Source organism: Budorcas taxicolor, chromosome 4, assembly GCF_023091745.1.
Source record: "Budorcas taxicolor isolate Tak-1 chromosome 4, Takin1.1, whole genome shotgun sequence".
Taxonomy (NCBI): Eukaryota; Metazoa; Chordata; class Mammalia; order Artiodactyla; family Bovidae; genus Budorcas; species Budorcas taxicolor.
Genome location: NC_068913.1, coordinates 63181658 through 63195642, shown reverse-complemented (window position 1 = coordinate 63195642; position 13985 = coordinate 63181658). Strand labels below are relative to the sequence as shown.

The 13985-nt window shown below is 35.3% G+C and overlaps 1 protein-coding gene across 1 annotated transcript in view; it reads left to right on the top strand.

The window, feature by feature from the left end:
• The window catches only part of SEPTIN7 (septin 7), a 99765-nt gene that overhangs the window by 37484 nt on the left and 48296 nt on the right, over positions 1 to 13985 (top strand). The window contains exon 3 of the mRNA XM_052638397.1: positions 3217 to 3319. Within this exon, the coding sequence (XP_052494357.1) occupies positions 3217 to 3319 (103 nt within the window). The remainder of the gene's footprint in view (positions 1 to 3216; positions 3320 to 13985) is intronic.

The following is a 13985-nucleotide window of genomic DNA, read 5'->3' as shown; positions in this document are numbered from 1 at the left end:
ATTCAGTATACCCTTTCTTTCTTAAACTATTGTAGTAGGCTTCTTAGCAGTTTTCTTATTTCCATTTCTTCTCTTAGCAGTAAGAACTATCTTTAAAACACAAATCAGGTCAGGTCACTTGCCTGTGTAAAACCCTCCAGTGGCTTCCCATCATGCCTAAAATAACACTCAGATTTCCTGCTCTGACTGGGTCCCACGTTATCTGGCCCCTGCCTGCCTCCCTGACCTATTTTCTATCACTTGTCCCCTGGTCTGCTACCTTACTTCTGTGGAGTTCATATGCTTTCTTTTTGTTCCTGAAAGTACCAGGTTCACCTCCACTTTAGGACCCACCACTTTGCCCTAGAATGCTTTTCCCTGTTTTCTTACTTCAGTCTCCCAGTTGTCCCTAAGACTTTTTTGTGACTTGAGGATAAAGCAATGAATAAGACACGGGTAGACTGAGACATTTTTCTACACCTTTTGTATGGTGGGTTTCTTGAATATGTAACCTAAAATATTTTCTCGAAAACTTCTTCAGTTCTCTCAGATGGTCAGATGGCTTCCTCTTTTTGATGTCACAACTTCTGTAATTCCTTTAATCTGTACCTTGATGGAGTTTACATTCTAGTTGGAGGTAGAGTGGGTGGAGATCACCATAAACAAGATTTGTATGTATGTTAGATGGTGATAGGTGCTAAAGGGAAAAAAAAACATAAAGCAACAAAGTGCTGAGATGAGGAGTAGATTGTAGTTTTAGTTAGGGTATTCAGAGCAGTCCTCTCTGTGGAGGTGACATTTGAATAATCATTGTCTTTTCTAGGTTGTGATATAACTCATAGATTTGTTCAATATAGAAAAAAAGACATACCCTTTTTACGGACATTTTGTCCAAAGATAGTCGTATTTTCTTCTTTGTGTTCTGTTGGTTGCCTTTCAGTTTTCATAGGTCACATTTACTTCATCTTTCCATTTGTCTTTAGCTTGTTTTTAGCTTCCTTTCCTATATCCCAGTTTCTTCCAATTCTGAACTTTAGTTTAATTACTTGAAATATAGTAATACTGTATAAAGATCCTAGCGAAAATATTGGCATTTATCTGATCTGGTCTGTCTTAATCCAGTGACTGACAAAGCAAAATTGTATGAAATTTACATTTTTTTTTTCTTCTTGGAATTTAAAGTTGGTCCCTGTATATCTTCTTGAAATTTCATACTTTACACTTTTTTCATCATTTCTTGTAAGACTTCAGGTGCAAAGCATAGTGATTGTCCTTTATGAAAAGACAGGAGGTCTTTGATTCTGTGTTTTATCAGGAAAGCTGCTAAAATGGACTCACTGGGCCTTATATCCAACAAAAAAATATTTCCTTGATGTGAGTAGAAAAAAGTCTACTTTCAGTATATTTGTAATTTACCTTTAATTTGTTGAGTTACATGTAAGTAACTTTGATTTCCCCCCCCCCTTCATTTTACTGTGTTCCAATGGATTTCTCTGCCCTGTTTGGACTGAATGTGCCATGAATGATTCTTGGAATTCCTCGTTTACTGTTCCTCTGTGGATCTGTTCTGTTGGAATCTGGAACACTGGAATGATGGAAATATATTCTTTACAAAGTAGCTGTGAGTATACTACATAATTAATACAGAGGCTTTTTTCTGGTCTAAGTTAAATTTCAGTTACAATTGGATGAAATATGAATCAAGGAAGCTTTAAATTTAATACATAGTCTTAGCTCTGCACATAGTAGGCTTTCAAATATTTGACTTTAAAATATTCTGTTCAGTGTCCTAACTAGTATATTTAAAATTAGCCTCTAATTTAATTGGCTTATTTATCTGCTCAACATTTGTCTTAAAATTAATTTATATGAATTTTAAAAAAAGGTAAAAGATTATGGATGGAATATTTAGTTATATATGTGATACTAGTGAGGAATGCAGGGTGCTGTTCTTTGTTAAATCCAAATGTATTGAATTATTACTTTGATCCCATATGAGTGTTTTTGGATGAGAATTTAAATGTGGCAAAAACCTTTAAGAGAAATGTGTATCTCTTTTTAAATGATGAATGGCATTATGTTTTAATGATGAATAAGACCTGCCTCTAAGTAAATTAATCAGTAAGACTACTCACTCAGATGGTCTGAACTATGGACAGTATTTCTCACCAATGGGTAAGTTGAAAGTAACACTGATTTTCTGTGCCAATTTAGAAGTAGGTTTGTATGAATTACTCATGAAATTATTGGTGCGTTTATCAAAGAATCAAAAGCTATACAGAAAACGAAATTAAAGTTTGCTTTAAAACCAGGATAAATCTGATGTCCAGTAAAAACATTGAGGTGACATTATTGGACCTAGTATAAGAGTTTGAAAGATAATGTTTACTGGTTGACATTGATCATGAGAGCTTTTAAGAGTTTATGAAAAATTTTAAACTCCACATTTTGATTTTATTTCATAAATAAGAAGGTGAATTTCAAGAAACTCCTGCCTGTGGTTTTTAGTATGAGCAAAGGGAATAATTAAAAGAGTCCTTAATATAATCTTACATAAGATTATATATATAATACAACAGGGAATATATGTTATATAACATATTGTTAATATAAAATATATAATTAATTATATAATATAATATATAGTATAACAGGAAAGCCTGGCATGCTGCAGTCCATGGGGTTGCAAAGAGTTGAACATGACTGAATGACTGAACTGAATATAATCTTAAGGGGATTTGAATTTTTTTATTGTGAAAAATCCTTGCTTGATCAGAATCTCAGTAACTTACTATAAATTGAAATCTTTGCTCTGAGGCAGGTTTTTTTAATTTTTATTTTATTCCCTTGGGTTTTTATAATTGACTCAGTTCAGTTCAGTTCAGTTGCTCAGTTATGTCTGACTCTTTGCAATCCCATGGACTGCAGCACACCAGCCTTCCCTGTTCATCACCGACTCCTGGAGCTTGCTCAGACTCATGTCCATCGAATCAGTGATGTCATCTGACAATCTCATTGACTTTTATAGTTGACTACTGTTAATCAACTTGTGCTCAATTTATTTTGTCCATTTCTTCGATTAATACTTTTATCGGTAATACTATAAAATCAGTTTGATTTACCAGGAGTAAGAGTTTGTATGATTTTCTAAAATTAAGTTAATGAAGAGAATTTAAAATGTATGATAGAAGCATTTTGTTGACTTATTAATAATTGAGCCTCTTTTACTTTTCTCAGCAACAGAAGAATCTTGAAGGCTATGTGGGATTTGCAAATCTCCCAAATCAAGTATACAGAAAATCAGTGAAGAGAGGTTTTGAATTCACACTTATGGTTGTGGGTAAGATATAATTTCTCACTAAAGCTGAATTTTGATCCAAGTTTCAAACTGTTTAATGAACTCTGAATGTTTTAAGAAAACAATAGCCCAAATAACTGCAGCAATCAATGTTATATGTTTTTTGTTAAGCAGATACACTTTAAAATTTAACTTGGTAGCATAGTGGGATTTAAGTATTTTCTTGCCTGTTTTTTTTGTAGGTGGTGCAGTTTTGAAAACTGCAGGGAAAGGAAGTAGAAGTTGAAAAGCAGTGGGAGGTGGCTAGTGGAACAGAAAACTGGAGAAGTTCTCCTCAGTTGATGCTACAAAAGGAAATAGCATCTGGTGGTTACTTATTACTCCAGGATAGTTTTATTCTTTGGCTCATGTAGTGCATTGAAGCCATATCATCCAAGTGTTTAACTTAAACATATGTTCTCTAAATCTGAAAAAGAAGGATGGGGTAGAGGATCATAATCATGCAGTGATTGCCCTGGGAGTTCATTCATTGAGTGTAAGCTCTGGAATAAGTGAAAGATGACTCTCCTTCTTTAGTTCACTCTTATTTTTCTCTTGCGTGTGTTTCATCCTGTGAACACCTTTACCTGCCTGTAATCGATTTTGAGAGATTGTCAGGGGTTATTTTAACTGTAGTTTAGTAACATCATCATATATGAAAAGACACTTTACCATGTGTAAGATTAGTTTTCTTAAATGACAGTCTTAATCTTAAATGACTTTATACTATTTTCACCTCATATAGGCTGACTTTATAACTTGGCTCCTCAATTTGATGCAATTTATTATATTTCTCTATTTAAGAAGATGGAAGGCAGAATTATTGGATTAACTATCCTTGACAAAGAAAACTGAGTTGATGCTGGATCTTTATGTATTGTGCATTAAATTTTGCTAATTATATTCCATACCTGGTATTTTATTTTGGTGCTGAATTAGATTATTGAATTAGGTATGAAATACTCCTTCACTGAAGGTAAGAATATTTTATCAACTGACCAGAATATTTTTCCTGAGGGTCAGTTTGTGGCTGTTTGGAAGTATCTGCATTGTAATAATTCATAGTTAAAACGTGGTACACACACACGCACAAAAACGTGGTACAAAATCTGCAAACTTGATACTTGTCTGCCTCTGGCTGAATAAAAAGTATGGTATACCTGGCTTGCAAATTGCTGCTGTAGAGCAGAGGTGTGGGTCTAGATAGGTGCATAAAATATGCAGGACACACCTGTTCATAGGTTGGTAACATAAATCATTATACGTGAAGAAATACTGCATCTTACATTTACATTTACTGTGTAATGTTAGTGATCTTAAGTGACAAACTGTAGACAAATAAAAGATCATTTTTTAATTTGTAAAAAAACCTCCTAGGTCCATTAGGAGAACCATAACAGTTTTCAAAAAATTTATATTATTAAAACTTAAAGAGTGACTTTTTGAGTGTCTGCTTAGTAATGTCTGGGAGTCAAGGCCAGATATTTGGTTTGAAATTGCTGTGACATTTTTCCAGGTGAAAGATACATAATAATCAGCTGATCTTGACTTTTAAAGGAAATATGGAATCTCTGAATGTAACTTACTAATTTTTTTGTTGTTGTTGCCACATTTAACACTTGAACATTTTATATTCAGCACGCAGTGGCACCCTACTCTAGTACTCTTGCCTGGAAAATCCCATGGACGGAGGAGCCTGGTAGGCTGCAGTCCATGGGGTTGCTGAGGGTCAGATACGACTGAGCGACTTCACTTTCACTTTTCACTTTCATGCATTGGAGAAGGAAATGGCAACCCACTCCAATGTTTTTGCCTGGAGAATCCCAGGGACAGGGGAGCCTGGTGGGCTGCCATCTATGGGGTTGCACAGAGTCGGACACGACTGAAGTGACTTAGTAGTAGTAGTTAGTAACCATTGTACATGTTGCAACTATGTATTGTTAGTGTTGTATTTTTTCCACTTAACTAATACATGCCCTCATAGATATATTTAATCAGTGTTACCACCATGGGAACAAGATGCTGATTCTTACTAGTTTTTTTGGTTAGACCTTTTGTCAACTATAGCTTGTTTTTTTTGTTTGATAAGACTTAAAATGAGAATAAAAGAGAATGGGTATCAATATTATTATTCTGTCTTCCCCCCCATACCTTACTGTTTAATTAACTGTCTTTGTGTAGACTTGAGTACAAGGTCTGAATCTTTTCATGTACATAGTTGCAATGTGTGACACGTAAAAGTCACCTTTTAAGTATTTTATACATTGTTTTTCAGACTGCAGGCCATATCTGACAGCACTGTGTATATATCATAGAAAGCTAAAGCTAATCTTGCTGTAACATTCTTGACTTAGAGACTACAAGCTATTCCTTATAAACTGAGTCCTCATTTTTGTGATTTATGCTCAGAGCAACTTCGACTCTTAAAACAGTTTTTGGTTTGAGATTTATACATTGATACAAACTGAGAATCTATATTTAACAGTTGATTTCTTAATCTCTTCACCCTTTGTTGGGAAACCTTTATCCAGTAACCTTGCTTCATAAGCAATATTTATTATTTACCTCAGAGACTTTTTTGTATAAAAGAGGCCTGTTGGTATTCCTGTATTTTCTTGCCTAAAGGAGCTTATAATTTACATAATGATATAAAATATACATAAAAAGATAACATTTTCGGGAAGTAAATACAAGTTAGTAGAGTCATATAGAAATTAAGAACAGATGTTTAAAGGTATAGGAGAGCTTATCCATGGTTGGACATTATTACTGCTTTATTTGAGGAAGAGGTATTAGGGCAGATTTTTGAAGAATAGAATTGGGATAGACATTGAGTGGGCAGTCCAGTTGGAAAAACAATAGCCAACAAAAATCAGCACCTATATGTCAGGCAATATTTCAAGTATATAAAGTATTGACACTTTATTTCTGTAACTCATACAGTCCTTAACAGTAATCATATGATATAAGTATTATTGTTTTCTCCATTTTAAAGATGCAAAAACTGAGGCATGGAGATATTAGTTACTTGCTCATGGTCACACTGCTATCAGATGCCAGAACCAAACCCAGTCTATCTCTGTCTGGTGTGTTCTTAAGCACTATGCTGCTGCTGCTGAAGTTGTTTCAGTCGTGTCCAACTCTGTGCAACCCTATGGACAGCAGCTCACCAGGCTTCTCTGTCCACGGGATTCTCTAGGCAAGATGCAGAGGCTCATTTGGAAATACTGGATATAGTGCATCCATTATGCTTTGAACTTGTATGATTTCAACTAGATATTCTGTTTTCCCTAAAAAAATTAAAGAGACGAGAGGGACAGAGAGAAAAAGAAATGAGAATTGTAGATAACTTAAATAGTGCAAGCAGTTTTTTCCTGCCATTCTACTGAAATGAGTAGTTTCTGTCCTAGGGTCAGCATCAAGTGGGAGAGGTGAGTTTTCTGTTCCCCTAGTCATTCCAGCTTCCACATACTTTCATAGTGTATGGCTGTCACTTTGCTCAGTTAGTCTAGGTGCCTTAATATAAACTAGTTACTTCTTAAGTGCTCAAGAAAAAGGTATCTGTTTCAGTGCAGGAAGAAAACAAGTTGTCAGGTTGTATGTAATTGTGCTTTATGGATGATATGGAGGAGCAGAGGGAGATTTAAGATTAATTGGCATTGTACATTGATTTTAGGATCCTACCTTGAAGAGTTCACTTTGTAATAGTTGGAAATAAGGCTGGAAGGGTAGGCTAACGTAGATTTTAAAGACCTTGCTTGCCTCTGGGATGAGATTGGAATTCTTGATTTTGAATCTTTATTTGAAAATTTAGTTTAAAACCCAATGTCAGCAATATTAAATAATGAAGCCAGTTAGGTCTTTAATGTAGCAAAGTGTCAAACTTGTTTGGGCTCGGAACTTGACAGTTTTTTGTGTGCTTCTTAATTAGACTTGCCTAGGCTCTGAGATGGAAATGTCAACCCACTCCAGTACTCTTGCCTGGAAAATCCCATGGATGAAGGAGCCTGAAATGTTGCAATCCATGGGGTAGCAAAGAGTTGGACATGACTGAGTGATTTCACTTAAAAAGAAGCATGCTCTGAGAATAAAATGTTAATTGTAAATTCCTGATTTTACTAGAGTCTTTCAAAGAGGTAGAACTAAGGTAGATTGCTTTATCTGACCAGAAAATATTTTGAAAAGCAAATGGCATTAAATCTGTTACTTTGGATTTTTTGAAGATAAAATTCAGCTTAATCATTTCTATGAGACTAAGCTTTGCAAAATTTTTATAGCAGAGGTTTTTTTTAATTGTCATAATTTAGTTGACCTATATCAAATGTCTTTAGTAGCACTGGCCTTTTTGTTGGCAAAAGGAGCTTAGCAGTAGAATATGGTGGTTTAGCCATTTTGGGGATTCAGAGTTTATCATAATGTGTATTTTATGTATGACTTATTAGTAAAGTTTAGGGGGTATTTAATGAGTGACAGAATAAACAATGACTGTCATAGATAATCTTCCCCCACCTTCTTGTTGGTGTTTATATTAATGTAGTTAGTTAGTTGAAGAAATTGAAAAGTAGTATTGGCCATTTTGTATCTAGGTTATTGGGCATTCAGTGGAATTATGCTTAATTCTGACATTAAGATATGTTGACTACTTGAAATGCTTTAATACTTCAGAATTTTCTGCCCTGAGCTCTGTATTTTTATTTTGCTTTTAGTAATAAAAGTAATTTAACCAATGATGATTGCACAACATTGTGAATACAGAAAAACCACTGAGTTGTACACTTTAAAATAGTGCATTTTTGTTATATTAATTTTATTTCAGAGAACTAATTTAGCCAAAGCAGAGAAAGTTTAGGGGGAAAAAACTTACCTACTATTTAGATTTTTGTATTCCTTCTAGGAGTTTCAGCTACATATTTTAAAAAGTGCTTTTGTAATAAAGTTAATGTGTTTCATTGTAGAAATTGGGAAAAGCAGAAAAGCAAAATGAAAATAAATATTACCATAATCTGTCATCCAGTGGTAACTCTTAAGCATAGAAACATACAGTGTTTCTGTTTGTATGTATCTGTAATGTCTGTGATTGTCTTATAAAATTAGCAGTAAATTATGATCATCTTTTAATAATAGATATTTTTTGATAATCTAGCTATGATTGAGATGCAGATTTCATTGGCTTTTGTAGGTTGGGTATACCAGAATTTGCCTTGTTGTCCAGTATCAATGTATTTAGAGTAAACATGGTTGTAGTTATATCTGTCCTTGCATTTTTATTTACTTCTTTAGGATTAAGCTTTGTAAGTTTGAATTGGTATTTTTTTATGAAAGCTTATGAGTTGTTTTAAGGGTTTTAATATTAATACCAAATTGACCTAAGATAGATTGTATACCACTTTGCACACTAACCAGGTGTTGATAGCATACTACCATCAGTGGATATTACAGTGTTTCTTTGTCAATTTAATACCTAAAAATTGGTGTCTTATTTTCATTCTACATAGTATTGTTGCTGGTTAGCTTTTTAATTATTTCTGTTTATCTTTGGTTTTATAAATCATATTCTAGTTTAATTTTAAAAGCTATATTCCTTTTTTTCCTTGTATAGATGCTTTAAGGGTATTGTTGTTGTGGTTGTGGTTGGGCATTGACTCTGTCAGAATTTTTCTTGTGTCATGTTATATATTAACCTGATTTTTATATTGTCCGTGTAGTCTTTTTTTCTTTTGGCTTTTGTCTTTGATACCTGCTTGCTTGATTCAGTCTTATTAGGAATTGCACTGTATATAAGTATATAGACTAAGGTTTACTTTCTTTATTTTGCAGTTTACATCCATGTGAATTTTTTTGATGTGAGACAGGAATTTGATGTTTATTTTACCTTATTTTTCAAATGGTTAATTAGTCTTCCTAAAACCATTTATTACAAGCTTAAAGATATATGTGCTTGGTTGGTTCTCTTACTCAACCCTTTGGTTTAATTCATTCTAGTTCTTCCTATATAAATACTATATTACATTATTACAGTTATAAATTACAGTAATTATGTTGTTTCTTCTATGAGAAGATCACTGGAGTTTATGCTTATTTAGGGAGATAGACATATAAGTAAACAATATGTAAAATAATTATATTGTATTATTTTCTAGGAAGGAAGTAAACATGGTGGGATCTGTTTAGGGCCTCAGTAAGATGCATCTCTCAGAAAGGAGACTTTTCCATAATGATACTTGAAACTTGTGAAAATTAAGAAATACTAAAGAAATGAAATGACTTACCAGAAAGAGATAATTATCATTAACATTTTGCTATGTTTATCCTCAATCTTTCACTTTTAACAGCTGCATATTTCCAACTGTGGCTGTATCAAATTTTAGACTCTCATTTGACTTTTGAATGATTTGTGTATTTAATTTTGTAATAATGCTGCAGTAAAAATTTTAGAGAATGGAAATTTTGGTCAACATTTTAACTGAGATGTTTAATGACTACATTGTATTCTAATTTGTGACAGAATATATGATAGTTTTTATAGCTTATTTCTCCATTAGTGGACTTTAAATTTGTTTTTACCCTTGTTACAAATGACAGGGCAATGGAGATCTTTAAACACATAGGACTTGTGTATATGTATTGGGAGCAGAGGGCAGTATCACTGTTTATAGTCCCTGAAGTTGGATTTTTGCAGCAAAGTGTTTGAATATTTTGTGGCTCTAGAAACATTAGCAAATTATTTTCTTAAAAGTTTGTGCTACTAAATATTTTTTTCAAAGATAAAATATATTTTTCCTGAATTTTAGGAGATTTATGGTATGTTGAGGATATCCCCATTCCATGTATGCTCTAACTGTTACAGATGCTTAATGGGAAAATGTAAAGATAGGTGAAAACACTGTAAGGGAATATAGTAGAGAAGAACAAAAGTCCAAGTTAACTACACCATGAATCATTAAAGTGATATTATCCACCTTACCTGCCTCCTGAGAAACCTGTATGTTGGTTAAGAAGCACCACTTAGAACCAGACATGGAACAACCAACTGGTTCCAAATTGGGAAAGGAATACATCAAGGTTGTATATTGTCATCTTGCCTATTTGACTTATATGCAAAGTACAACATAAGAAGTGGTAGCTGGATGAAGCTCAACTTGAATCAAGATTGCCAGGAGAAGTATCAATAACCTCAGATACACAGATATCACCCTAATGGCAGAAAGTGAAGAGGAGCTAAAGAGCCTCTTGATGAAGATGAAAGAGAGTGAAAAAGCCGCTTAAAACTCAACATTCAGAAAACTAAGATTATGACCTCTGGTCCTATCACATCATGGCAAATAAGGAAAAAATGGAAAAAGTTACAGACTTATTTTCTTGAGCTCCAAATTCACTGCAGATGGTGACTGCAGCCATGAAATTAAAAGATGCTTGCTCCTTGGAAGAAAAGCTATGAGAAACCTAGACAGCATATATTAAAAAGCAGAAATAACACTTTGCCGATAAAGGTCCATCTAGTCAAAACTATGGTTTTTCCAGTAGTCATGTATGGATGTGAGAGCTGGACCATAAAAAATTCTGAGTGCCGAAGAATTGATGCTTTTGAACTGTGGTGTTGGAGAAGAGTCTTGAGAGTCTCCTGGACTGCAAGGAGATCCAACCAGTCCATCCTAAGGGCTGATGGTGAAGCTGAAACTCCAATACTTTGGCCACCTGATGCGAAGAACTGATTCACTGGAAGACCCTGATGTTGGGAAAGGTTAAGTGCAGAAGGAGAAAGGGGAGACAGAGGATGAGATAGTTGGATTGCATTATCGACTCAATGGACATGCATTTGAGCAAATTCCAGAAGGTAGTGAAGGACAGGGACGCCTTGCATGTTGCAGACCATGGGTGGCAGAGAGTTACTTAACAACAACAAAGATACTAAAGATTATGGTGCTGACTTTTTAAGGGGAAAATAGGGATGACTAGGGCTTCCCCGGTGGCTCAGCAGTGAAGAATCGGCCTGCAATGCAGGAGACGCAGGAGATGTAGGTTTGATTTCTGGGTCAGAAAGATCCCCTGGAGGAGGAAATAGCAACTCACTAGAGTGTTCTTGCCTGGAGAATCCATGGAGAGGAGCCTGGTGGGCTACAGTCCGTAGGGTCGAAAAGTGTCAGACACAACTGAGCATGAGGGGGCTCTAAATGGGTTCACTGACTGAGCTTCCTGAAATACAGTTGAGATTTTTATCATTTATTTTCTGGGGAGAGATTGTGTATTTGGGTTTTCAGAGAGGTTGTTAATTCACCTAAAAATTGAGAACTATAGGTACAAAGTATTCTGCATAATTGGAAGTGTGTGACACTGATTTATTGTGATTCTTGTGCTGAGATAATGTTTTAATTAATTTTGTAACATTTGTAAAGACAAAAATTACAAGTACAGTACACAGGTTTTTGCCCTCTGTAACATTTGGAATGCACAATGCCTCATTGCCCATTAAATACTTGTGTATTTCTCTTCCTCAAGGATTTTCTACTGCATAGCCATTAATATACCATCAGAATCAGAAAATAGCAAATGTATGTTTGTATACATACGTATATAGAGACAGTGAAAGTGTTAGTCTCTCATTTGTGTCCAGCTCTTTGCAACACCGTGATTTGTAGCCTGCCAAGCTCCTCTGTCCATGGAATTCTCCAGGCAAGTATACTGGAGTGGATAGCCATTCCTTTCTGCAGGGGATCTTCCCAACCCAGGGATTGAACTCAGTCTTCTGCATTGCAGTCAGATTCTTTACTGTCTGAGCCACCAGAAAAGCCCCACATATATATGGAAACAAAACCAAATACTTTTGTATCCATAGTGTATCTCCATCTATTATATTTGTTGAAAATCATCATGTTTACACTGGTATTTCCAGTTTCAGTTCATTATCACAGCATATGTTTACTTAAAAAAAATTGAATTATAGTTTCTGTACAATATAAGTTATAGGTATACAATATAATGATTCATAATTTTTTAACTGTGCTTACTTATTTGATCAGTTTTCCTGTATGAAACTAATCTTTGTCCAGACTTTTCTCTTCCTCCCTGTGGTGGAGTATCCCTACTCACCCCTTTCAAGTGCTGTGACACCTTGTGGCAAGCCACTCTTCATGCCTTCTTCATCGTTTTTGAGTTCAGGCCTTCTCCCAGACTCTTTGGGAAGAGGTCTTTATCTTGTAGACGCCTATTAGCCTGCCCTGGGCCACTGTGCCTTCCCTCTAGCATGTTCACCTGGTATCATCAGCCTCAGATAATGATTTCTGGACTGAATTTTCAGGAAGAAAGTGGAAGAGAAAGAGCTGAAATAAGTTTGAAGGGTTTAAAAACTAATATTTAACTGTTACAGAGTTAACTGGCATATGAATAGGAGAAATTATCTTTTTATTCTTACGTAACACAGGTTAAAAAAATTGATAAAATTGTAGTTTGGGGCTGCAATAGGAAAAAAGTGACTAAAAGGAGATAAAAGTGTGGAAAAAAATTAGTTTGGAAACGAAATGTACTTGCAGAGGTGTATAGTGTTTCAGTCGTTACATTTACATGTATTTTGATAAACAGTGTTTGTAAAAACTTTGAATAGCCTCCAAATTTATTAATGGTTGAAACTAATAGATTAATATTTAAAAGGGAGAAAGCTTTAGATTTTGGGGCTCTGTTCTTACTCTGCCCAGAACTCTCAAGTAAGTGGATGATATGAAGAGGTTTTCTTCATTAAGCCCAAATAATAACTTCCTTGACTCTTTACATGGCACACTAAATGTGTACTACTGAAACACTTACTAAATTAAATTGTAATTAGTAGTGTGTATTACCCTAGAAATGCCTTTGAGAATTGAAGTAGTCATTTTCATTTTCATATCATTAGCTTAGTCCATAACTCCTAGTCAGTTCAGTTCAGTTCAGTCGCTCAGTCGTGTCCGACTCTTTGCGACCCCGTGAATTGCAGCACGCCAGGCCTCCCTGTCCATCACCATTTCCCGGAGTTCACTCAGACTCACGTCCATCAAGTCCGTGATGCCATCCAGCCATCTCATCCTCTGTCGTCCCCTTCTCCTCCTGCCCCCAATCCCTCCCAGCATCAGAGTCTTTTCCAATGAGTCAACTCTTCGCATGAGGTGGCCAAAGTACTGGAGTTTCAGCTTTAGCATCATTCCTTCCAAAGAAATCCCAGGGCTGATCTCCTTTAGAATGGACTGGTTGGATCTCCTTGCAGTCCAAGGGACTCTCAAGAGTCTTCTCCAACACCACAGTTCAAAAGCATCAATTCTTTGGCGCTCAGCCTTCTTCACAGTCCAACTCTCACATCCCTACATGACCACTGGAAAAACCATCGCGTTAACTAGACGGACCTTAGTTGGCAAAGTAATGTCTCTGCTTTTGAATATATTATCTAGGTTGGTCATAACTTTCCTTCCAAGGAGTAATCATCTTTTAATTTCATGGCTGCAGTCACCATCTGCAGTGATTTTGGAGCCCCCAAAAATAAAGTCTGTTTCCACTCTTTCCCCATCTATTTGCCATGAAGTGATGGGACCTGATGCCATGACCTTCATTTTCTGAATGTTGAGCTTTAAGCCAACTTTTTCACTCTCCTCTTTCACTTTCATCAAGAGGCTTTTGAGTTCCTCTTCCCTTTCTGCCATAAGGGTGG